The 25,504-nt window shown below is 43.5% G+C and overlaps 2 protein-coding genes across 8 annotated transcripts in view; one reads left to right on the plus strand and one right to left on the minus strand.

Annotated features, from left to right (window-relative positions):
* Nucleotides 1–4,398: 4,398 nt before the first annotated feature.
* Nucleotides 4,399–15,928, minus strand: LOC149984405 (1-acylglycerol-3-phosphate O-acyltransferase ABHD5-like). Of its 4 annotated transcripts, XM_090222115.1 has the most exons (10): nt 15,820–15,909; nt 12,546–12,626; nt 12,105–12,202; nt 11,844–12,013; nt 11,090–11,292; nt 7,035–7,189; nt 6,768–6,879; nt 6,209–6,395; nt 5,924–5,992; nt 4,399–5,746 (listed from the first exon to the last, which is right to left on the minus strand). In XM_090222115.1, the coding sequence occupies exons 1-10, from the start codon at nt 15,849–15,851 to the stop codon at nt 5,648–5,650; spliced, it is 1,206 nt and encodes a 401-aa protein (XP_090078241.1). In that variant the 5' UTR covers nt 15,852–15,909; the 3' UTR covers nt 4,399–5,647. The 4 variants fall into 4 exon arrangements, with proteins under 4 accessions (XP_090078241.1, XP_090078246.1, XP_090078245.1 ...); XM_090222120.1 differs by lacking the exon at nt 12,546–12,626 and having other exon boundaries at nt 15,820–15,928; XM_090222119.1 differs by lacking the exon at nt 4,399–5,746 and having other exon boundaries at nt 5,822–5,992; nt 15,820–15,903.
* A 2,215-nt stretch (nt 15,929–18,143) lies between these two features.
* ano10a (anoctamin 10a) overlaps nt 18,144–25,504 on the plus strand; it is a 47,636-nt gene continuing 40,275 nt past the window's right edge. For 2 of the 4 annotated variants that reach the window (XM_036966385.2, XM_036966399.2), the window contains exons 1-9: nt 18,144–18,373; nt 19,241–19,462; nt 20,584–20,743; nt 21,380–21,577; nt 21,874–22,008; nt 23,608–23,727; nt 23,944–24,513; nt 24,761–24,816; nt 24,920–24,994. In XM_036966385.2, coding sequence (XP_036822280.1) covers nt 20,605–20,743; nt 21,380–21,577; nt 21,874–22,008; nt 23,608–23,727; nt 23,944–24,513; nt 24,761–24,816; nt 24,920–24,994 — 1,293 coding nt within the window. In that variant the 5' untranslated portion in view covers nt 18,144–18,373; nt 19,241–19,462; nt 20,584–20,604. The remainder of the gene's footprint in view (nt 18,374–19,240; nt 19,463–20,583; nt 20,744–21,379; nt 21,578–21,873; nt 22,009–23,607; nt 23,728–23,943; nt 24,514–24,760; nt 24,817–24,919; nt 24,995–25,504) is intronic. The other 2 variants (XM_036966393.2, XM_090222144.1) reach the window with 1 other exon arrangement.

Below are 25,504 nucleotides of genomic sequence, written 5' to 3' on the forward strand. Positions count from 1 at the left end.
ATGTTAGTGGTGGCTGTTTAACAGTCTGATGGCCTTGAGATAGAAGCTGTTTTTCAGTCTCTCGGTCCCAGCTTTGATGCACCTGTACTGACCTCGCCTTCTGGATGATAGCGGGGTGAACAGACAGTGGCTCGGGTGGTTGATGTCCTTGATGATCTTTATGGCCTTCCTGTGACATCGGGTGGTGTAGGTGTCCTGGAGGGCAGGTAGTTTGCCCCCGGTGATGCGTTGTGCGGACCTCACTACCCTCTGGAGAGCCTTACGGTTGAGGGCGGTGCAGTTGCCGTACCAGGCGGTGATACAGCCGCCAGGATGCTCTCGATTGTGCATCTGTAGAAGTTTGTGAGTGCTTTTGGTGACAAGCCAAATTTCTTCAGCCTCCTGAGGTTGAAGAGGCGCTGCTGCGCCTTCTTCACAATGCTGTCTGTGTGAGTGGACCAATTCAGTTTGTCTGTGATGTGTATGCCGAGGAACTTAAAACTTGCTACCCTCTCCACTACTACTCGATGACATGGCTATTCCCTCGATGACATGGCTACTCCCTCGATGACACAAACAAGTGCATTTCCCAGGAGTCCACTAGTCTTCTCAGCAGTGGAATGCAGTGCTTCCTTAACTGCCTTGTAGTTGTATTCACACTGCCAGATAACATCCCTATAGCCCCCGCTGGGAGGGAGCTTTCAAAGCCTCTGCGTCAAATGGATGTGTCATGCTCAAACTGTTATCACCATGGCTTTCATTGAATGTGACCTGTCCTGAACTATGAAGAGTACAGCGACATCATCTCCATTCTGAACGAGGAGAGCAGAGGGGGAGAATGTGTCTAGATGTGGGTTCAATTTAGATATTCATCTGACTTCCTTTTGGTGTTTGTACTGGCTCAACAATTACATAAAGTTATAACGCTTTGTTTCTAACTAAGTGCTGGACATAAAATAAAATGAAACAAGATAGCTAATTAAAATCATACATTAAAATCATTTTTATAAATGTGAGAGGACATGAGATGAATATTGTACCAATCCTGTGATATCACCTGTCAAAACATATCGTGCTTGTATGCAGTGAATTGAAGGGTCCGTACACCTCGTACAGTACTTAACATATTGATGTAGAATGTCCATCTGCAAACAGAGCTATATGTCAGCAGCATTTTTATTTAACTACTATCACATCCTTCTGGTGAATGAATGGATACTGCTTCATGGATCGTCTTCGTTTAGAGACTAAACAAATCTTGACATTTAGAGAAAGTATGAGGCACTAACAGATGCAGGCGATAAGACTAGTGGTGCAGATTGGGAAGTCGTGTGATGCAACCTGGTGTCTAGACAGAGCGCAGATTTAAGCCCTGGAAGTCAGAGAAGGTCTTGCCTAAGGGTAGGACTCATGGTACCGTGTGTGTGAGAGATATGGGGGTGGCAGTGGAAACGCTAGCTGCTGCAGAGCCTTAGTGTACACTCTCTGTCTGTCAATGTAGTCTGAGAGGAAGGAGGGGGAGAGAGAGAGAGGGGGGGGAGGGGGGGGGATGACGACTGGCAGAATATAATAAATTCGATCTAATATAGGCGCCACGCTGGTTTCCTAGCAACCGCGCCCGCACCCCGTCTGGCCTGTTTGCTCTGTAAGCGGCCTCCTCTAGCCCCATGTCAGGTTCATACATACTGCACTGTAGCTACACTACATAGTACTGCAGTTCTAGACCCTTTACTGTAAACAAGGTTCATACATACTGCACTGTAGCTACACTACATAGTACTGCAGTTCTAGACCCTTTACTGTAAACCAGGTTCATACATACTGCACTGTAGCTACACTACATAGTACTGCAGTTCCAGACCTTTACTGTAAACCAGGTTCATACATACTGCACTGTAGCTACACTACATAGTACTGCAGTTCTAACCCCTTTACTGTAAACCAGGTTCATACATACTGCACTGTAGCTACACTACATAGTACTGCAGTTCTAACCCCTTTACTGTAAACCAGGTTCATACATACTGCACTGTAGCTACACTACATAGTACTGCAGTTCTAACCCCTTTACTGTAAACCAGGTTCATACATACTGCACTGTAGCTACACTACATAGTACTGCAGTTCTAGACCCTTTACTGTAAACCAGGTTCATACATTGCATTCAGGAAAGTATTCAGACTCCTTGACTTTTCAAAATGTTGTTAAATATATATTTTTAAATGTCCATAAATCTACACACAATATCCCATAATGACAAAGTGAAAACAGGTTAAAAAAACATGTAAACAAATACCTTATTTCCATCCAGTACCAGTCAAAAGTTTGGACAAACCTACAATCTACTCAATGTTTTTTTCTTTATTTTTACTATTGTCTACATTGTAGAATAATAGTGAAGACATCAAAACTATGAAATAACACATATGGAATCAAGTAGTAACCAAAAAAAAGTGTTAAACAAATCAAAATATAGTTTATATTTGAGATTCTTCTAATAGCCACCCTTTGATGACAGCTTTGCACACTTGGCATTCTCTCAACCAGCTTCATGAGGTAGTTACTTGGAATGCATTTCTATTAACAGGTGTACCTTGTTAAAAGTTACTTTGTGGAATTTCTTTCCTTCTTAATGCGTTTGAGCCTATCAGTTGTGCTGTGACAAGGTAGGGGTGGTATACAGAAGATAGCCCTATTTGGTAAAAGACCAGGTCCATATTATGGCAAGAACAGCTCAAATAAGCAAAGATAATGATTGTATTGTCACAGAGGTGCAGTGAAATGTGTTGATTTACAGGATCAGCCATAGTAGTACAATGCCCCTGGAGCAAATTAGGGTTAAGTGCCTTGCTCAAGGGCACATCAACTGATTTTTCACCTTATAAGCGCAGGCATTCGAACCAGCGACCTTTCGGTTACTGACCCAACGCTCTAACCGCTAGGCATGCCGCCCTACACCCACCCTGTATACATTACTGTAAGTGCACACTGCACCACTCTGCATCTTAGCTTTCACCTAAGGAAGTACAGTATCCTATACCATCGGCTCTTTCCTTAGAAGTCTGTACTATTTCCATACGAGTTTGCACATTTTCATACAGCATTCATGGACAATTGATCCGGGGCTGAACCAATAAGGATAGGATGTCGTTGATATAGATATCATTGTTAACATTGTAAACGTCTTTGTCCGGACACATTTTCAGCACCACATTCTACCCTCCCTCAGAGCTTCTGCCTCTCCCTTGTCCTAATTTACCCTCACAGTAAGCAGGTTAGCGTTGTCGTCATGAATCTTCTTCTGGAGGCAGCTCTGCTGTGAGTGGTCACTAGCTGGCACGGCCAGTCATAAAATCTCATTTTAAACCTAACGTTAAGCATACTACTAACCTGAAATGTAGCCCAGATAGCTCATTTTTGTTTTCATACATTTTAACAATATTGCCAATTTTGACTTTGCAGCTGGCTCATCGAGGAAATCTTTCAGTTGGGCCTCCAGGACAAGACTCATCCCAATAAACGTCAACCTGCTCACTGTAATGGAGCAAGTTAAAATGCAACGCTGCAGCCCTTTCTTCTTTAGCCTATGGCAGCCATATATAGACCCTAATGCAGAAAAATACCATTCTTCCTTTTACACAGCCTATTGATATTTTAAGTGGTCATAGGATGAGAAGCAGAACTGAATGATGTAACATTGACCTTGATGATTCGCTAACTGCACTTCAGCAAGGCAGGCTCCCTCCATCCCCTTCCTGATCTGAGGGAGGTTTCCCTCTAGTGGTCATGTACTGAAAGACAAGGCCTGCCCTCATCACAGATACGAACCATTACTCTTAGTAACCGACAGTTGGCAGCTCTGACATGTCAACGGGGTTGGGGGAAATATTGATAAATGTTCACCTTTGCTTTGCTCCATTTTAGAGCACAATAACAAATAACCCAGAATGATGTAACGTCTACCCCTGAACGTCATACTGATGTCCATGTTGCAGTTCTGTACTTTTATGTGTACTAAAAAGCTCCCATGTTCTTCCTCTGGAGCTCTGACGACCACATTTCACACAGTGGGGTTCATCTCTCTCAAAGGAACAATTCATAGGAACGAAAGCGGTTGAGATTAGCTCTCCTCTTTGAACAGAAATCAGTGTGGATAAAAAAAATGCTTGATAAAGTCACCGTGACAACAAGTTATTTTACTGCAGTAATTTTGAAGTGTAACTGCAGTTATACTGCACTCTGACTGCAGTACACTTCAGTTACTGCGCAATTACTGCAGTTACTCCACTTTTACTGCAATCTTTTATTGTAAAGGTGGTTTTCAGACAGAATGCCTATGAGAGTTGTAGTGTTTAAGACTGAAATATTGTTGATCTTCACAACACAAGTCTAAATATACGTGTCACAACAAAGCCCACGGAAATCATAATATAATCTTTATTATTTACAGGTATTTTACAATACATGAATAGAGAAGCACCATTTGTTCTTCCCCACGGTAATTGACTTGTGATTGGAGACTTACAATGATATACAGGACAACAATACAAAGGCATCCACATGTTCAGGAGTTAATCAAACCTTGTCCTTGGGCTCAGCACATCTAGTAAACGGTGCACTGGGTAAAGTGGCTGTAAAAGTCTAAGTAACTCACCCAATCTGCAACTTCACACACAGAGATATTAGCTGTCACCTATATGAAATAAGAGGACAGGCTGCTATAGCTATGCTAACTGATCTTAGACCTAGATACTGTGCTTTTCCAGACACCCTGGACAGGTGCCTAATAATGCTATCAAATACTGTTGCAATGAATGAATGGGATTTATTGAGGCCGAACCTTCTTTCCCCACAATGGCAGCTGAGAAGAATGGAGTAGTTATCTTCAATTACTAGATTCTGATGCTGCGTTTTCCTTCACCGGCACACGCCAGCTATTAATACGTGGATTATTTTAACACTAGACCACAACAAGAGCCAAAACACTATGAATGAGAACATAATTAGATCACCTTGAAGTGAAAACGACCACTTACAAAAGGACCCATAAAAAGACAAGACCAAAAAGCAGCAGCAATGACTGTAGTCCCTGGTCACATACTAGGTCATTAAAAAGGCACTTCGGTTGTCATGGGGACATCTTTTTATATTTGGGATTTATTTAACCTTAACTACGCAAGTCAGTTAAGAAGAATTCTTATTTGCAATGACGGCCTACCCCGGCCAAACCCTAACGACGCTGGGCCAATGGTGCGCCTCCCTACGGGACTGCCAATCACAGCCGGTTGTGATACAGCCTGGAACTGAGATGAAGCACTGAGATGAAGTGCCTTAGACCGCTGTGTCACTCAGGAGCCCATCAGTAAAACCAGAGGTCTAGAAGTTCCACAATCATGTGTTTTTAAATGAAAACTCTATGGTCCGTGGTCATATCTACATGAGCTGTTATGACGCAAATGACACATTTCTAAATAATCTCACAAAGGATCTTTGACAGAATGAGAATAATCCACAAGTGGTCAAATTGTAGTCTGTATCGTTCTGAGAATCACATTTCTTAAAACAGCAGATTAAAAGCTGACACACTCATCACAAAATGACCAAAATCACAACAAGCAGTAACAACTATGAGCCATTCTCTTTTGTCAGTAGAATGAATACAAAAGTGTCAAACCAAACAATCCAGGAGAATCATCTTTTCAACACGGGGTCCTTCCCTAGTTAGCAGGTCTGCTGTGCTGGTGGTGGTAGGTCTACTACTGAGGACCTAAAGTGAGGATGATCGAGGTAAAATAAAGCCCTATTGAGCTGTATGCCCAGTCCTCTATCCTCACAGATCACATGCTCACTGAGAGGACAAGCTCTGGGCATGACAGGTGTAACACGTCACTCTCCGCAGGTTAACTAGTGCCCCCCCCCCCCCTCAGCCCAGCGCGTCACACACCTGAAGCACTCTGTGGTTGAAGTCCTCTGGCTGGTCAGCATAGACGTAGTGGCCCGCTCCTCTGATAGCCTGGGAGAGAGAGAGGAGGAGGAATAGAAATATGAGATCAAATACACATTCTGGAAAATTATATTCATCTAGGATTTAACACTTCAATTCACTTTTTTTCCTGCCACCTGCTGAATAAAGCTGAATATAAGAGCTGAGCCAGCTGTCTCACGCATTACTAGACAACCACACACAGACAGCATCTTAAGTGTTCAGTTTAAAGGAATTGAAACGTACTATGATCTCCACATGAGAGTTTGGCCTCATTTCTTTGATAGCGTTGCCCGAGTTACCGTCGATGCTGGAGCGTGACCCATATATCACAGTAATAGGGATGTCAGCATGGAGCAGGCCAATCCTCTGCAGCATAGGCCTCTTGGCCCACCCGTATGGGATGGTCATGTTCTTGAAGGCTGTCTCACCACTGCAACAGAGTAAACAAACATGATTATTACTAAAGAGGGAGAAGTACAGCAGTAATGTATACGATATATCTGATCTTCTCAGAATAATCCTTAATAAGCAGCTACTTTGAACTCACCACTACAACAGAGTAAAACTAACATTATCACTGAAATAAGGGTGTGAGACAAATGAAAATCACAGCCTATATCACAAAAGCATTTCAGAATTGAATCATAACATCTTCATTATGGTCTAAGAGGAAAACATTGGAAGTGAACTGTATTGAAACTCACTCAGACTGAGACTGTAAATACAGGCCCAGAGTAAGTGGAGATAAAAAGCCAGTGAACTCAAACAGGAACTAAATAGAGAGAGAGAGGGAGGGACTAACCTGGGAGTCTGGACATTCAGGTGATAGATATACTCTGTGACCGTATCGTCGTTGAACATGGACAAGTATTTCTTCTTGAAGTCTGGTCTTAGAGCTGAAACAAGTGTGGGACCTTGAAGAACAAAGGAGGTGGGTTTGAATGCTGGTAAAATCTCCATCCCATAAACAATGCAGTCATCCAGTCTGACAGGTATGTAACTGAAATGTAATTTACAGTAGTATTTCTATGTCTGTCATCCATCTAGTCAGACAGGCTGCCAGTCTTACCCAGTGGCCCCACCAGTCGTAGCCCTGCCAGGGGGTTGAACGGGCTCAACATGGCTCCCAGGGCTTTGATCCACACGGGGGTAGGCCTGTCCTGGTCTTCTGTGTCTGGACGCTCAGGTAAGCCCCACGGCTCAACCAGCACCATATGTTGCACCCTACAGGACAGTGAAGAGGAAAGGTCAGACCCACGGCTCAACCAGCACCATATGTTGCACCCTACAGGACAGTGAAGAGGAAAGGTCAGCCCCACGGCTCAACCAGCACCATATGTTGCACCCTACAGGACAGCGAAGAAGAGGAAAGGTCAGACCCACGGCTCAACCAGCACCATGTGTTACACCCTACAGGACAGTGAAGAAGAGGAAAGGTCAGCCCCACGGCTCAACCAGCACCATGTGTTAAACCCTACAGGACAGTGAAGAGGAAAGGTCAGACCCACGGCTCAACCAGCACCATATGTTGCACCCTACAGGACAGCGAAGAAGAGGAAAGGTCAGACCCACGGCTCAACCAGCACCATGTGTTACACCCTACAGGACAGTGAAGAAGAGGAAAGGTCAGCCCCACGGCTCAACCAGCACCATGTGTTACACCCTACAGGACAGTGAAGAGGAAAGGTCAGCCCCACGGCTCAACCAGCACCATGTGTTACACCCTACAGGACAGTGAAGAAGAGGAAAGGTCAGACCCACGGCTCAACCAGCACCATGTGTTACACCCTATAGGACAGTGAAGAGGAAAGGTCAGCCCTACGGCTCAACCAGCACCATGTGTTACACCCTACAGGACAGTGAAGAAGAGGAAAGGTCAGCCCCACGGCTCAACCAGCACCATGTGTTACACCCTACAGGACAGTGAAGAGGAAAGATCAACCCCACGGCTCAACAGCACCATGTGTTACACCCTACAGGACAGTGAAGAGGAAAGGTCAGCCCCACGGCTCAACAGCACCATGTGTTACACCCTACAGGACAGTGAAGAGGAAAGGTCAGCCCCACGGCTCAACTAGCACCATGTGTTACACCCTACAGGACAGTGAAGAGGAAAGGTCAGCCCCACGGCTCAACCAGCACCATGTGTTACACCCTACAGGACAGTGAAGAGGAAAGGTCAGCCCCACGGCTCAACCAGCACCATGTGTTGCACCCTACAGGACAGTGAAGAGGAAAGACCAGACTCCATCAACACCAATCTGAAATAACTGAAACGCCTCTATGGTTGTGAACAAAATAAGTTGATGTCGTATTGAAAGGTCTGGAAAGGAAATAATCTAAACCACTAGGGCACAGTTTATTAAGTGATTTGTCCATCGGTGAACTGAACAGGGGAAATAAAGGCGGCATTTAGACAGGCAGACCAATTCTGATATTTTTTTCCCTAATTGGTCTTTTGACCAATCAGATGAGCTCTGAAAAAAATCTGATGTGAAAAGATCAGTGGTCAAAAGACCAATTAGTGGAAAATAATAACAGAATTGGGCTGCCTGTCTAAACATAGCCAAAGTGCCCCAGTCAGATTAAGAGCATTTTGTCCTTAATTCAGAGCCAATTAGGATAATCAGGATGTGGCTGGCGGGCTGCTTTAATACTAGAAGGCCAGGATGTGGCTGGCTGGCTGCTTGAATACTAGAAGGACAGGATGTGGCTGGCTGCTTTAATACTGGAGAAGGACAGGATGTGGCTGGCTGGCTGCTTTAATACTAGAGAAGGACAGGATGTGGCTGGCGGGCTGCTTTAATACTAGAAGGACAGGATGTGGCTGGCTGGCTGGCTGCTGGAATACTAGAAGGACAGGATGTGGCTGGCTGGCTGGCTGCTTTAATACTAGAAGGACAGGATGTGGCTGGCTGGCTGGCTGCTTTAATACTAGAAGGACAGGATGTGGCTGGCTGGCTGCTTTAATACTAGAAGGACAGGATGTGGCTGGCGGGCTGCTTTAATACTAGAAGGACAGGATGTGGCTGGCTGGCTGGCTGCTTTAATACTAGAAGGATAGGATGTGGCTGGCTGGCTGGCTGCTTTAATACTAGAAGGACAGGATGTGGCTGGCTGGCTGCTTTAATACTAGAAGGACAGGATGTGGCTGGCTGGCTGCTTTAATACTAGAAGGACAGGATGTGGCTGGCTGGCTGCTTTAATACTAGAAGGACAGGATGTGGCTGGCTGGCTGCTTGAATACTAGAAGGACAGGATGTGGCTGGCTGGCTGCTTTAATACTAGAAGGACAGGATGTGGCTGGCTGGCTGCTTTAATACTAGAAGGACAGGATGTGGCTGGCTGGCTGCTTTAATACTAGAAGGACAGGATGTGGCTGGCTGGCTGCTTTAATACTAGAAGGACAGGATGTGGCTGGCCGCTTTAATACTAGAAGGACAGGATGTGGCTGGCTGGCTGGCTGCTGGAATACTAGAGAAGGACAGGATGTGGCTGGCTGCTTGAATACTAGAAGGACAGGATGTGGCTGGCTGCTTTAATACTAGAAGTACAGGATGTGGCTGGCTGCTTTAATACTAGAAGGACAGGATGTGGCTGGCTGCTTTAATACTAGAAGGACAGGATGTGGCTGGCTGCTTTAATACTAGAGAAGGACAGGATGTGGCTGGCTGCTTTAATACTAGAGAAGGACAGGATGTGGCTGGCTGCTTTAATACTAGAAGGACAGTGTGGCTGGCTGGCTGCTTGAATACTAGAAGGACAGGATGTGGCTGGCTGCTTTAATACTAGAAGGACAGGATGTGGCTGGCTGGCTGCTTGAATACTAGAAGGACAGGATGTGGCTGGCTGCTTGAATACTAGAAGGACAGGATGTGGCTGGCTGGCTGCTTGAATACTAGAAGGACAGGATGTGGCTGGCTGGCTGCTTGAATACTAGAAGGACAGGATGTGGCTGGCTGGCTGCTTGAATACTAGAAGGACAGGATGTGGCTGGCTGGCTGCTTGAATACTAGAAGGACAGGATGTGGCTGGCTGGCTGCTTGAATACTAGAAGGACAGGATGTGGCTGGCTGGCTGCTTGAATACTAGAAGGACAGGATGTGGCTGGCTGGCTGCTTGAATACTAGAAGGACAGGATGTGGCTGGCTGGCTGCTTGAATACTAGAAGGACAGGATGTGGCTGGCTGGCTGCTTGAATACTAGAAGGACAGGATGTGGCTGGCTGGCTGCTTGAATACTAGAAGGACAGGATGTGGCTGGCTGGCTGCTTGAATACTAGAAGGACAGGATGTGGCTGGCTGGCTGGCTGCTTGAATACTAGAAGGACAGGATGTGGCTGGCTGGCTGCTTTAATACTAGAAGGACAGGATGTGGCTGGCTGGCTGCTTGAATACTAGAAGGACAGGATGTGGCTGGCTGGCTGCTTGAATACTAGCAGGACAGGATGTGGCTGGCTGGCTGCTTGAATACTAGAAGGACAGGATGTGGCTGGCTGGCTGCTTGAATACTAGAAGGACAGGATGTGGCTGGCTGGCTGGCTGCTTGAATACTAGAAGGACAGGATGTGGCTGGCTGGCTGGCTGCTTGAATACTAGAAGGACAGGATGTGGCTGGCTGGCTGGCTGGCTGCTTTAAGCTGTTCTGATCTGAGTGTGATGAGGTTTTGGAGACATTTATAATGAGTTAGGTTCCTGCTGAAATCTTAGCAACACAGTGAGAGAAGATGATTCAGTTGAGATACAGCACAGAGGGGACACTTTTTAAGGACATTCATGTTGTTATCAGAGGTTAGCACCTGCATACCAACATCCCGGGAGGGCTGGGGTGTACAGTATTAGTCAAGCATAGGAGGGTGAACCAAGGACTGGCTAAATACATGTAGTATTCTATCTTTAACCAAGGAGGTGGCTAAACACATGTAGTATTCTATCTTTAACCAAGGAGGTGGCTAAATACATGTAGTATTCTATCTTTAACCAAGGAGGTGGCTAAACACATGTAGTATTCTATCTTTAACCAAGGAGGTGGCTAAATACTAAGGAATAAAACAACCATTCATATTGAAACCTGTCTATGGTTCTGAACTGGGGAAAGTGTTGGGTGGTGTCAGGTGATACTTGCCTGGTGGGATACTTGAGCGAATAAGCAGCTGCCAAATAACCTCCAAAGTTATGTCCCAGCATGACCATGGCTTCCAGGCCGACTTTAGCCCTCCACTGCTCGATGGAGTCCACAAACTGGGCCTCAGCCTCCTTGGCGTCGGAGCTGAAGTAGGGCCTGCTGCTCTGGCCGAAGCCCAGCAGGTCAAAGGCATAGACGGGCCTCTATTATTAACAATAATAATAATGAAAAGTCATTTTATTTGTAAAGGCACTACACAACATGATAAAACTTACTAAAAATAGAAGTCAGTGTTAAAAAGAAAGCATACACAAAATATATAGCAGTCAGATAACAATTAGAGCTAGTTATATATAGCAGGTGTGGTTGACCAGTTGACCTATTGGTAGTTTCCTGTGACCATCCTCCAAATCTCTTTTGGAAGTCTGGAGAAATTCAGTATGTGATTGGCTGTGAGTAGAAATGAAGTTTCCCCTCCGAAGAGGCATTTCCTTGTTTCTTTTCCTACCTTGTAGTAGCCTATAAACCGTTAGTTACGTACCTTATTCATCCTTACATAAACATCAGAAATATGATTATAACAACCTGTTCAGAGCCGCAACCATGCAAAATACTGCAGTGGTTTGATATATGGCAACGTGCACTAGTTTCTATCTAGACTCTGTCGTACCACACCCCTTTACATGGTCTCTCTGAGGAGAACTTCCTCAGGCTTTCCAACGCTACAAGAGAAGCGTGTGCTTCAGAGACTAACCTGTTGGGCCAGGGCGTCTAGGTTGAGGGCCCACAGGCCCACCCCTCCACCGAAGCCATGCAGCAGCACCAGGGGAGTCTGGTTCTTCATGTTTCCATTCAATGTGAGGGTCCACAGCATGTTACCATCCGAGATTGGGACATACTGCTGGGACACCTTGCCTGTGATGCCTGGGGATGAGAAGGATCCACACATAATAATCCACAAATTGGCCATGGCTGGAAATACAGTTTGATGGTAAAGGAGAGAGAAATTCCTTACATTGCAGCATCTTCTCCTCTGCAGTCTTGAGCTGGTTCTGGGAGGTGGGGCACCAGGAGGGCAGCCAGCTGGTGATCCATGCCGTGGAAGTCCAGGACCTGCATAGACACAGACACAACTCATCAACCAGCCTAGGCTATAGCCTATGCGGTCTGGGATTACATTGGTAGTCAGGAGTGATGTTGCTGACGGTTGTAATATTTCACAGCAAAAAGGAGACGAGACATTAAATGTAAAAAACAACAACTTGTAAACATGCTTCGGGATAGGTGAAAATAAAATGACATGCAGGGTTTGTTAACTGATTGAACTGCCAGGGATGTTACTTCCTGCCTCAAGCACTGCATGCAGCAGGGAGTTAGAGTTGCACTAGCAGCATATGAGTGGGGTGCGGCCGGGGAGGTGGAGTTAGTCTGACAATCACACCGGTAGGTAGGTTACCTCAACGTTCTGTCCAGGATACTCAACAAATTGTAGAAAAGACTATGAATACCAAGAAACATCAGTATTCGCTGAGCCAGTCTGCAGCCAAAAAACAGAGTGGAAAAAGGGACGTTATATGCCAGGGACGACATGCAATAGCCTTATTAATCACATGTGCTTGTGTTCATTGAATGGGGAAATGCAGTTAGTGTTGGGGATGGGATTCGCTGCATTGGACTTAGTTACATCCTAAATTATAAAACAGATAAGGTATTGGATAATTGGTTCTTGAAATTGGGTTGCAGTAGTGGAGAAGGTTGTAGTGTACTGGCCTATAGGCTTACAAAAACACTTGAACAAAGCTTTCAAGCCTTCCTAAAACATTTTACTTTAGGCATTGTCAATATGGCATTTCCACAGTAGCTGAATTACGCTGTATGCCAATCAAAAAAAATATTGATTTAGAAGTTTAACAAACCAACTCTATGCACAATGACTACTTTGAACAATTTACTGGAAAAACTGTGCAGATGCTAAATTTGGTAACAAAATTACGGTAAAATCTCCCTGGGTTTTATTTTTTTATTATTATTATTTTTTCACCTTTATTTAACCAGGTTGGCTAGTTGAGAACACCTTTATTTAACCAGGTTGGCTAGTTGAGAACACCTTTATTTAACCAGGTTGGCTAGTTGAGAACACCTTTATTTAACCAGGTTGGCAAGTTGAGAACAAGTTCTCATTTACAATTGCGACCTGGTCAAGATAAAGCAAAGCAGTTCGACACATACAACAACACAGAGTTACACATGGAGTAAAACAAACACAGTCAATAACACAGTAGAAACAAGCCTATATACGATGTGAGCAAATGAGGTGAGATAAGGGGGGTAAAGGCAAAAAAAGGCCATGGTGGCAAAGTAAATACAATATAGCAAGTAAAACACTGGAATGGTAGATTTGCAGTGGAAGAATGTGCAAAGTAGAAATAAAAATAATGGGGTGCAAAGGAGCTAAATAAATAAATAAATAAATAAAATAAATTCAGTAGGGAAAGAGGTAGTTGTTTGGGCTAAATTATAGGTGGGCTATGTACAGGTGCAGTAATTTGTGAGCTGCTCTGACAGCTGGTGCTTAAAGCTAGTGAGGGAGATAAGTGTTTCCAGTTTCAGAGATTTTTGTAGTTCGTTCCAGTCATTGCAGCAGAGAACTGGAAGGAGAGGCGGCCAAAGGAAGAATTAGTTTTGGGGGTGACCAGAGAGATATACCTGCTGGAGCGAGTGCTACAGGTGGGTGATGCTATGGTGACCAGCGAGCTGAGATAAGGGGGACTTTACCTAGCAGGGTCTTGTAGATGACATGGAGCCAGTGGGTTTGGCGACGAGTATGACGCGAGGGCCAGCCAACGAGAGCGATTATTCTGATATTCTGTTACCAAACTTTATATCTGCACAGTTCTTACTGTATATTTTGTGTGGAAATGGTTAAGTCCTTTTGCATAGAGTTAGTTATATGGTTGGTTAAACTTTGAAATCAATGTTTTTTTGTTTGGTATACATTTTAAAGTGAAAATTCTGAGTCTGGGCATAATTCCATGACCATAGAATTTCTCAGGATAATTCCATCACCGTGGAATTGTCCTAAATTAAGATCAGAAAATAGAAACATGGACATTTAAAATATAAGTAGTCTAAGTAGTCTATGAGTAGTCTATGTACATGTAAACAACACCTAAAACATCTTGAGATATGACACTGTCAAAGACACCCTCCACTCTGCCCCCCAAAACCCTCACTAACACCATTAAAATGTATCTGTATCATGCTGAAACACTTCACCCTTAGGATTGTTCAACATATCAACAACCATTTCAACAGTAACATCTGTTACCCCCAATATCTCTTTTGCCGTCTCCACAATAACCTTCTGCTTTTCACAACCCGAGTCGCATTAATAACCTTACCAATAAAAGCGATACGATACATCACGACTGATCCTATATCTCCGAGACTCTCTGTACTTGGCATCCACCAAATGCTACAGTGTTCCCCCCCACAATTACTGCACTTAACCTTCACATTGCTCCCACATTCACCATAACCATGTGTCCCTACTCACTTGGCACATCTTTTCTTTCCTTTACACTGAGCCGCTACATTCTTTGGCGTTTAAAACATTGCAGTGCGTATGGGACACATTCTCTAACACTGAAACTAAGGAATCGGAGCTGTACTTTTCTCAGCAAGACTTTATCAAACCTCACCACCACTGATAATCTTTAACTTGTTTGACACTCTTTCCTACCAATCAACCTTTTGGCCTCAATTACTCTGCCTCCCGTCACATTTTCTTTAACATCATCTACGGACATAGATATTGGGACCACAGTGATGACTTCCCCCAATCTAGCATAAGAACCAGGGACATGGCTTTTAATCTTCTTCCCATTTACGTTAAGCTTTTCCATTTTCAGAATAGTCTCTTGCTGAGCCTGGCTACCACACTATATTAACAATCTACCATTTCCAATGAATGGAGCTAATTTCACTTCACCTACCTTTTTCTCTACGGCATGAGTTAGTCAGATAGGGTGTAAGTGAGGCCCCGTGGTCTCATCAAACACTATCACCGCTTTCCACTCCAACACATCACTACTACCCTTGCTTCATACCTAGGCCCTCTTCATGCTTTCTTCACTAGACGCTTCACTGCTTTCTGTATCATGATCTCTCTTCTTCTTATGTATTTCCACTTCCGACCATTCCCGTCATCCTCCCGCACCATACATTCAGAACTGACACTCATATTGTTCGCATTCCAACACAGCTGTTAATTTCAAGCTTTAAACCGCTCCGTCGGTTTCATGACTTTTTAACCCGGACCAATGCCGCTTTCACGTGCTAGTCGGAACTAGGAACATCGGAAATGTCAGACTTTCTAACTTGTTGTTGTCAATCACCTACCGCGTTCAACTAATTAGCAAGTCGAAAAGTCCGAGTTTCCTAGCTCCGACATGCACCGGAACCCGGCATAAACTATAAACAAGGCGACTTACACGTCAAGTCCTGAAATGGCAACATTGTTGCCACGAGTGTGTTAAGTCAATTGAAAATTAACTTCAGTCTACAGGTGCTTGACGACAAACAAGAACAATCAACGTGCTAGGACTAGCTAATAACAAGACACAAGGGAAACATATTGTATCATGATTAACTTTTTGTGGGTCGCTTTTATCAATATTGTTATATTTAAAAGAGCGGTTCTAAGTTTGTTTATAAAAAAACACACTCACCCTCTCTCAGTAGTCACCGCTTGGTCAGCCATTCTTCACACAGCCAAATCACATGATCCACAAAACATGACATCACCTGGCGTGTATTCATTAGGAGGTTTCCGTTGCAAAACTTTTGCAACGGAAACCCTTTACCATACTTAAGGATCTAAACGGAAGCAAACTAAAGAGTGTCTATTGTATTGATAAGATAACAATCAAAACACATGTCCTCAAATATGCTCTGACAATCAAAACACATGTCCTCAAATATGCTCTGACAATCAAAACACATGTTCTCAAATACGGAAGGCAGGCAGGTTGTGAGATCAGGTGGGACCATTTAAAAAAAAAAAACTTTATTTAACTAGGCAAGTCAGTTAAGAACAGATTCTTATTTACAATGACGGCCTCCCCCGGCCCATCCCTAACCCGGCCGGACGATGCTGAGCCAATTCTGTGCCGCCCTATGGGACTCCCAATCGCGGCCGGTTGTGATACAGCCTGGAAACAAACCAGGGTCTGTAGTGACGCTTCTAGCACTGAGATGCAGTACCTTAGACCGCTGTGCCTCTCAGGAGCCCATTCTAGCCAATGAGAGGGCAGATACACGTGTGAACAACAGGCCATAGAGATGGAGGACTCATCTTTGTATCTGTGCCATTATAACGTCTGTGACAGTGTGGGCAGTCCCATTAAAGCTATCTCCATTTTAAAGTAGTCAATTGTTTTCTTCATTGGCTGATTGCTACCAACTCATAGGAATCCCCATCCAGTTGAAAACGTATAAATGGTGAAAGCCCTCAATGGCAATGTCCATGACAAATTGGATAATATCCATGATGAGTCCTCTATCAATTTCAATTCAAATGGCTTTATTGGCATGGGAAACATATGTTTACATTGCCAAAGCAAGTGAAATAGATAACAAACAAAAGTTAAATAAACAATCAGAAATTAAAAGTAAACATTACACTGACAACATATTATGGCTAGAGACCATGTTCTAATGATGTGTAAATAGTTGATGTACAAAAGGGAAAATAAATAAACATAAATATGGGTTGTATTTACAATGGTGTTTGTTCTTCACTGTTTGCCTTTTTCTTATGGCAACAGGTCACATCTTGCTGCTGTGATGGTACACTGTGGTATTTCACCTAATAGATATGGGAGTTTATCAAAATGTGACTTGTTTTTAAATTCGTTGTGGGTCTGTGTAATCTGAGGGAAATATGTTTATCTAACATTATCATACATTTGGCAGGAGGGTAGGAAGTGCAGCTCAATTTCCACCTAATTTAATGGGCAGTATGCACCTAGCCTATCTTCTCTTGAGAGCTAGGTCTGCCTACAGCAGCCTTTCTCAATAGCAAGGCTATGCTCACTGAGTCTGCACATAGTCAAAGCTTTCCTTAATTTTGGGTCAGTCATGGTATCCAGGTATTCTGCCACTGTGTACTCTCTGTTTAGGGCCAAATAGCATTCCAGTTTGCTCTATTTTTTAGTTAATTATTTCCAAATTTGTCAAGAAATTACCTTTTTGTATTCTCGTGATTTGGTTAGGTCTTATTGTGGTTTTGGAATCAATTCCTTTTAGGTTGTTGTAGAATTTAACGTCTGTTTTCTGGATTTTGATCATTAGCGGGTATCATCCGAATTTTGCTCTGCGTGCAGTATTTGGTGTTTGACGTTGTACACAGGGGATGTTTTTTCAGAATTCTGCATGCAGAGTCTCAATTTTGTTTTTCCTCATTTAGTGAATTCTTGGTTTGTGAGCGCACCCCAGACCTCAACCATAAAGGCCAATTGGTTCTATAACTGATTCAAGTATTTTTTTTAGCCAGATCCTAATTGGGATGTCAAATTGTATGTTCCTTTTGATGGCACTCACCCCCCTTTTGACCTTCCTCCTTTTTCCGCAGCAACCAGTAATCCGGGTCAACAGCATCAATGTAACAGTATAATTTTAAACCGTCCCCTCGCCCATACCCATACACATCAACAACTGACGCCTACGAAGCGTCGTTACCCATCGCTCCACAAAAGCCGCGGCCCTTGCAGAGCAAGGGGGGAACTACTACTTCAAGGTCTCAGAGCAAGTGACGTCACTGATTGAAACGCTATTTAGCGCCCACGCTAACTAAGCTAGCCGTTTCACATCTGTTACACACACATAACACCTAAGATTTGCGAAACGTCCAATTAAATAAAATAAGCGTCAAGTAGCAAATGAGAAATGACCATTTTTGTTTTCTAAATTCGACACTCATTGACCTCCATACAAAAATGATTCACTTAGTTGGTTTATTTTCGTGGCCAGATCTTGGGACGATTAAAACTTCTCACTTCGTCTCTTCCTCTGAGCGAACGAGACGGGGAGGGACCTACCTACATAAACTCCCAAATTTTGATAAACTTGACCAATAAAGTCTCGTTTTCGTTGCAAAACGTTTTCCGTTTGAAGTAAACGGTTTCAGTAATACACCCCTGAAGAAGAACGCGACTTTTTTTTACTGACGCTGTGGGACGTGATATTGCGGAAGATACACACACACGCCACAAATGAACTCTGGTATGGTAAAATACAATTATTTACACAAAAATTGGTAGTCGTATTCGATAGGCTCTTATCAGAGACAATGCTATGGATTCTGTGTTTTATATGACAACCTCAATAGTAATAATAAACTAGCCAAACCAAACTAACAAGAACCAATACTTGTATCCTGGGAGCAAGACCATAATCATAATAACCCTCACCTCATTGTCTGGTGAGGTTTAGTCTAACCACAAGGCAGGTAACCACTAGAGCGTTGGACCAGTAACCGAAAGGTTGCTGGGTCGAATCCCTGAGCGGACTAGGTAAACATCTGTATTTCTGCCCCTGAACAAGGCAGTTCCCCGGTAGGCCGTCATTGTAAATAAGAGTTTGTTCTTTATTGACATTCCTAGTTAAATAAAAGGTTAAAATAATATTGTCAACATTATAACTACTGTATTTTTTTTCATAATAAAGACATATGCCGTATGCCTGTCCTGCTAGAAAAACGTGTTAGAATCCTATTCAAATGAGGAAGCCCCATTTAAAGTGTTCTTGTCGTGATTTACTTGCCTCCGTTCCATAGAGATAGATACAGGACTCTAGTGCCCCAAAATCGGTCTAAGCATGGGCAGCGCATTTGAAGACTTTCACTATTTTGAAGTATTCATTGGGGTGGGACTTCTTATGGGTTAAGGAATGAACACATAATTCCATCTAGATCATCAGGAGGGATCAGCCAATTAATTATATTGTGAGCAAACATTCCATAAATTCAATCACCAGCCTTCTCATAGAAGTAGCAGAAGAACAAAAGTGACTACACTGCCCATGCTCTCACAGACGCCATAATAGGACAGATACAATGTTGCGTCCTCTAACTATCTCTATGCTATGTAGGCCTACACACACAGCAAAGCACGTTGGTGGGTGTGATAACTGCGGGCTGAGGTCTACAGCGGCGCTTGCCTGTCAGTGCCAGTGACGTGGAGAGGCAGAAGTCAAGCAACTCTTCTGATTTCTCAAGACAATAGAAGATTCGAAATAGGTATTTATTGTCGACTTGGCATTGCGGGCAACCTTTAAAAGTGGACCTTATTGCGCCAGCGAACGAAGCACGTGGTGAGTAGCCTTGTTTATAGAGATTTGTTGATGTAAAAGGCCTACCGGTATCTACTTTTCCGATTTGCGTCAAATGTTTCCCCAGTTGTACGTGACAATGTTACGTCAAAGCTCAACACATTTCTTCAGAGTAAAGCAATCATGAGTATACCCTGTAACAGTGTTTATAGCCACCCATCGATACTGCAACGAACGTGCGGTTCATGCCCCGCCCTCTCTCACACCAAAACACTCAGCTGTCACTGTCACTAGCCAGCTTTAGCTGATATTCAGAATCAGATTTTGGATCAAATGACATTTTAACCTCTTAACATGGAAAATCTGTTTTTAAGCCGTTGTGATTCAACGTCTAAAGTAAACAGTCGAATGACATCAATCAGTTGGGCTGAACCCAAGCCATAAGAATGACTTGAAGAGAAGGCGTTTTAGAATATGAAGGCAACTTCAGAAGTTAACGACTTCAGACTGTAAAAAGCTAGCCTGGGAAAGGTAAAGGGGGATACCTAGTTAGTTAGTTAGTTGTGCAACTGAATCCAGTCAACTGAAATTTGTCTTCTGCATTTAACCCAACCCGTCTGAATCAGACCAGTCTCTTTAGCCCAAAAAACCTACAAAACTTCATTCGTTTTTCCATAAGCTATGGCGGAGTTAGTGCATACAAAAAGACGCCATTACTATTTCTCTCTATTGAACGTTGAGATTGCTGAAAGGCCAGCTTTTTTGGCAATGACAAGGAGTGGCAAGGAGTGGAATGTTAGCTAAAGAGACTGGTACTCAGACTAGTAAAACGCCTCAAGGCTGAACCCCTGAACATACCACACCTTGTTAGGTAATATAAGATTGTTTTAGGCCAGGTGAAGGTGCTGCAACTCACATTTGCAAGAGGAGCAATAAGTAATTTGGTTACCTAGAGCAACATTTGTATGTGCAACAACTGATATTTTATTTTATAGATTTAAATAGCCAATGTTGTTTATGTATTTAGGCTATGCAAAACATATTTTCACTGTACACTGATACTCGGATGTTCAAAACTGAAGAATGCTATTCTGGCCTTGTCATTTTGGTCCTTGTAGGCAGTCATGTTTAATTCATTTGTTTCCTATCTTGTCTCTCCCCAGGCTTCACAGGGAGAGGGGAAAATGCAAAAAAGCTTGTCAGTGTATGACAGTGATGGCTCAACATTTGCACCTCTGGTGGTCATCGAGTTGGTTTCGGAAACCAAAGAGGAAGCCATCGCATGGTTACTAAACAGGGTCAGAGACAAGCAGCAAGATGGAGGTACAGTACATTGAGCTTAGCTTACCTACTGTATATTGGGAACAGAGATTTGAAGCTTCCCAACAGTTTAAACATTCTTCTCTCCATCGCTTTTCAAATTGCCTCTGCTTCCTCTCTTTTGGCTTTCACTCTATCGTGCTCTCTGAAAGTGAGCGAAACTGATCCGATAACATATCTGGGCCCGTTTCCACAAAGCGTCTCAGAGTAGGAGTGCTGATCTAGGATCTGTTTATAAAATATTATTATGATCTAAATAGCAAAACTGACCCTAGATCAGCACTCCCTTTATGAATACGGGCCCTGATGCCACCTGCGATAAGCTATGTGAAAACAAAGCAGGCTGACCTTATCACTTATATCGTGAAATACTCACTGAAAAGAGCACGGTTCGGTACAATAGTGTGAAAGTCCCTTTTAGTTACTGTATCTATTAACCAGTCAGTCTGGCTCTGTTGATACAATATGGTTGTCCTAGGTTACGTCCCAAAATGGCACCCTATTCCCTACATAGTGCACTACTTTTGACCTGAGCCCTGGTCAAAAGTAGTGCACTATAAAGGGAATAGGGTGTAATTTGGGATGAACACCTAGTCTATTGATGCCTTCATACCTGTCCTGATTCCTCTGCTGTGTTAGGGGCTGAGCTGCTGGTGGAGCAGCTGACTCCAGGGGCTCAGGGCACGGAGAAGGACAACCCCAATGTGTATGTGGTGGGGGCCTCCTGGCAAAGGCTCCTATACGGAGCTGAGGACGTGGGCCTCTTCAAGGAGTTCAACGACGGCTCCATGAGAGGCTTCACGTATGCCAACAAGCACAACTTCAAAGAGTTCCAAGGTAATCTAGGGTACAGTACGTCACAAATGGCGCCCTATTCCTTATCGCATAGGGTGCCATTAGTGATGCATACATAGTAAACTGTGAATGTACTGTAGATGATGAATAGTATTTTAAATGTTCTGTATTATATTATTACAACTATATTACTATACAATTACAATACAACACAATAATTAGATTATGTAAATACAGCGTGTTGTTTAAATAAACATCATTACTACACTAGTGTAAGAGCACGTTATTGTATTGTAAAGTGACTAAATGTGTTAATTGTCTGTGTCTCTATACTACAGGTGATGGGGATGGTTTTCTGAGCATGGCAGAGTGTCAATACATCATAAAACATGAACTGGACAACCTGAGGGCCAAGGATGAGGCCCACGTGCCTGGATATCCGAAGATGAAACTGTATCCAGGGAAGTCAGTCAGTAAGTACACCACTGACCCTATGACCTCAGCCACACTGAAACACTGGGTGCACAGTCATCAAACCTGGGTTCAAATAGTATACATTTTCTTTCAAATACTCTGAGCCTGCTGCCTGGATTGGAATGCCAGATGGGCAGGGTTTGGACTTTTGTGACTATTCCATTGGTTCTATTGTGCTAGGGAAGCTCAGAGCCATTAACACTGTGGGAAGTTTATTAGGTACACCACTCCGTTCACCAAAATAGTGCGCTCCTACAGACAGTGAGTCATGTGGCCGTGGCTTGCTATATAAAGTAGGCAGACAGGCAGCGAGGCATTCAGTTACTGATCGATTGAACATTAGAATGGGCAAAGCGACTGAGCGTGGTATGATGGTCGGTGCCAGGCGTGCCGGTTCCAGTATATTTTCATGCATGACAGTGTCAAGGGTTTACCGAGAATGGTACGACAAACAAAAAATATCCTGTGGGCAGAAACGGCTCGTTGATGAGAGGTCGAAGGAGAATAGCAAAAATCGTACAAGCTAACAGGCGGACCACAAACAGGCAAATAACGGCACAGAACGTCATCTCGGAACGCACAACTCGTCGGTCCTTGTCACGGATAGGCTATTGCAGCAGACAACCACACTGGTTTCCACTCCTATCAGCTAAAGACAAGAAGCAGCCCCAGTGGGGATGCAATCACCAATACTGGACAATTGAGAAGTGTAAAAACATCACCTGGCCCAATGAATCCCCGTTCCTTTTCCATCATGCTGATGTCAGTCAGGTGTATAGATAGATCTTCTGTATGTCTCAGTCAAGTTCAGCACACATGAAAACCAATACTATTTGAACCCAGGTCTGAAGCCAATTCCATATTTGAAACATAACATACATAATCCTCACATTGTCTCCCCATCAGAGTCAGCAATAAGGACAATAAATATGCAAATGTCAGTGGATTATTCAAATACGAGATAAGGAGTCAATGCTCTTGCTGAGCAGATAGACTGCTATTCAGCTTAACCAATTGTTTAGAAAAATAATGCAACGTTTTGGAAATAATTTTGTCAAGAAATGACATGAAATTAAAGCTTTTTATTTTTATACAAATATACTAGTAAATATGTGGGTCTGTATGCTATTGTTTTAGAAAACTAAGCTTTCTCTCATTATGAGGAAAGTTAACAGTTTAAACTCAACTGTTTTCATTGCTCTCAAGTAGCCAATGTTCTCAGTCATTTTTAGCACTTCAGCAACTTAACAAGGTAATTATCTCTCACCAAAAGAGCATAGGCCTTTGAAAACCCTGGTCCTCCAGTACCCCCAACAGTACACATTTGTTATTGTAGTCCCAGACAAACACACCTGATTCAACTCCTCAACTAATCATCAAGCCCTCAATGAGTTGAACCAGGTGAGTTTGTCTGAGGCTGTAACAACATGTTCTGTTGGAGGTACTGGAGTTGGGGAAACACTGGCGTGGGCCACTAGTTCAAGTTTCGTTATGTTTATCTAATAAAGATGGCTAGAATCACATGACAAATAGCGTCAGGAGACTGGGGGTGGGGGGGTGTGAATGGACTGACTCTTCTGTTTTTAATGTAATCTCAGTACGCAGAATGCAATCAAAGGGGATCCTTGTCCAAGTTTTCCCTCTGCATGAGAAGGAGGAACTCAAAAGGCTTTCCTTTTCCTGGTTCAAAAAGATCAAGTTGTCCTTCCAGCCTCTTGGTAAGTTACAGTTGCCATGGCTTGATCATTTTGCCCTTTGAATCCTAAGGCTACACGGTATTATCTTAGTGTTATCCATCTCTTTCAATATGAACTTCACTGGAGTATATACAATGATTAGGCTATCACCATGTACAAGACATGGAACATTCTAAGAACCTTCTAATAGCTTGTTTGTGACTAAATCCTCCCCATGATTCCCCATGGTCCATCCAGATGACATCAGGCACTACTTTGGTGAGGGTATGGCACTCTACTTTGGTTTCCTGGAGTATTTCACCTTGGCCCTGATCCCCATGGCCCTCATAGGGATACCATACTACCTCTTCGACTGGGAGGACTACGACAAGTTCACGGTGTTCGCCGGCTTCAACCTGGTGTGGTGCACGGTGATCCTGGAGTTGTGGAAGCGCCTCAGCGCTTCGCTGGCGTACGGCTGGGGCACCCTGAGCAGGAAGAAAGCCTTCGAGGAGCCGAGGCCGGGCTTCCACGGCGTCTTGGGCGTCAATCCCGTCACGGGGCGGGCGGAGCCACTCTACTCAAACGCCAAGCGTCAGCTGAGGATCTACCTGGTGTCTGTTCCCTTTGTGCTGCTGTGCCTCTACCTGTCTCTGTACGTCATGATGATCTACTTTGACATGGAGGGCTGGGCCTTGATGATCCATGATGAGGAGCCTACCTTCTGGACAGGACTGCTACTTTTTATCCCTAGTATTATCTACGCTGTGGTTATAGAGATCATGAACCTCATATACCGCTATGCTGCAGAGTTCCTCACTGGCTGGGGTGAGTGGGATTGGATGGGTGGGTGGGTGGATGAATGCATTTTAGCTCATATTTTATAATACATACACTGTTGTTTTAACAATGCAGAAAACAACAGAACACACAAATCATTGAGGCTAAAAATACATTGTCTTAATGCTACAGTGGTGTTTCCTGTGTTCCTCTTGTTCTTTTGCTGACTGTAGGGAGAGTTGTTGACTTGATAGAAGACACACTGTTTATGAAGTCAATGTTATTTTTGCTTTAGAAAACCACAGGCTTGAGTCAACATTTCAAAATCACCTGGTCCTTAAAGTACTGGTGGTGAGTCATGCATGAAATTGGTTTGTTTCCATGATCATTTCAAGTTTCCATTGATTTTGAAAATCCTTTTGTTAACAGTTTACTTGTCATCTTCTCTCCCCAGTTCAACTTCTTCAACTGTTTTGCCTCCCTATTCTACATTGCCTTTGTGATGCAGGATATGGTGCTTCTCAGACAGGTGGGTCACTACCAATGATGTGTATATATATATATATACCCTGGATGACTAACAGGGGGCGCTGTATTGAAGCCACCGCGCAGCCATCTTGGTAACCCTCCTTCATTGTAAACAAGATTTTGGAAGCTATAGAAATGCATGTGTTAATGTCTACATTTGTTTTTGACATGTATATTCTATTACGGACACAAATGCATCATTTTATATTCAATGTTAGCAAAACATAAAACAAAACAAAGATATAAAAAAAATCTTAGTGTATATATATAGTTCTATTGTTACGGTCTCTACTACTACTACTACTACAACAACAAAACATCTTAAATACATGTAATTCTGTCCTATTGAATTTCAATACTGTATAATTCCATTAATTCCTATAGAGGACTGCTCCCACTGGGGAGAGCCATAGCATCAGCAATCCAGAGTTTATACACATCATTGGTCACTACTAGCCTTTGGCCTTAGATGTTCCGATTCAAGTGATCCATCATTCCAGACATGGATGGC

This window comes from Oncorhynchus mykiss, chromosome 3 (genome assembly GCF_057628025.1).
Source record: "Oncorhynchus mykiss isolate SJ-2025 chromosome 3, ASM5762802v1, whole genome shotgun sequence".
In the NCBI taxonomy this organism is placed as follows: domain Eukaryota; kingdom Metazoa; phylum Chordata; class Actinopteri; order Salmoniformes; family Salmonidae; genus Oncorhynchus; species Oncorhynchus mykiss.

What these genes read in the sequence shown, in the direction of transcription:
- LOC149984405 (XM_090222115.1), bottom strand. Translation starts at nt 15,851, where the DNA reads ATGGCTGACCAAGCGGTGACTACTGAGAGAGG. An exon ending in TAGACGCCCTGGCCCAACAG is followed by an intron (nt 11,293 to 11,843) that starts GTTAGTCTCTGA and finishes TGTTAATAATAG; the next exon opens with AGGCCCGTCTATGCCTTTGA. An exon ending in TCAACCACAGAGTGCTTCAG is followed by an intron (nt 5,747 to 5,923) that starts GTGTGTGACGCG and finishes TCCTCACTTTAG; the next exon opens with GTCCTCAGTAGTAGACCTAC.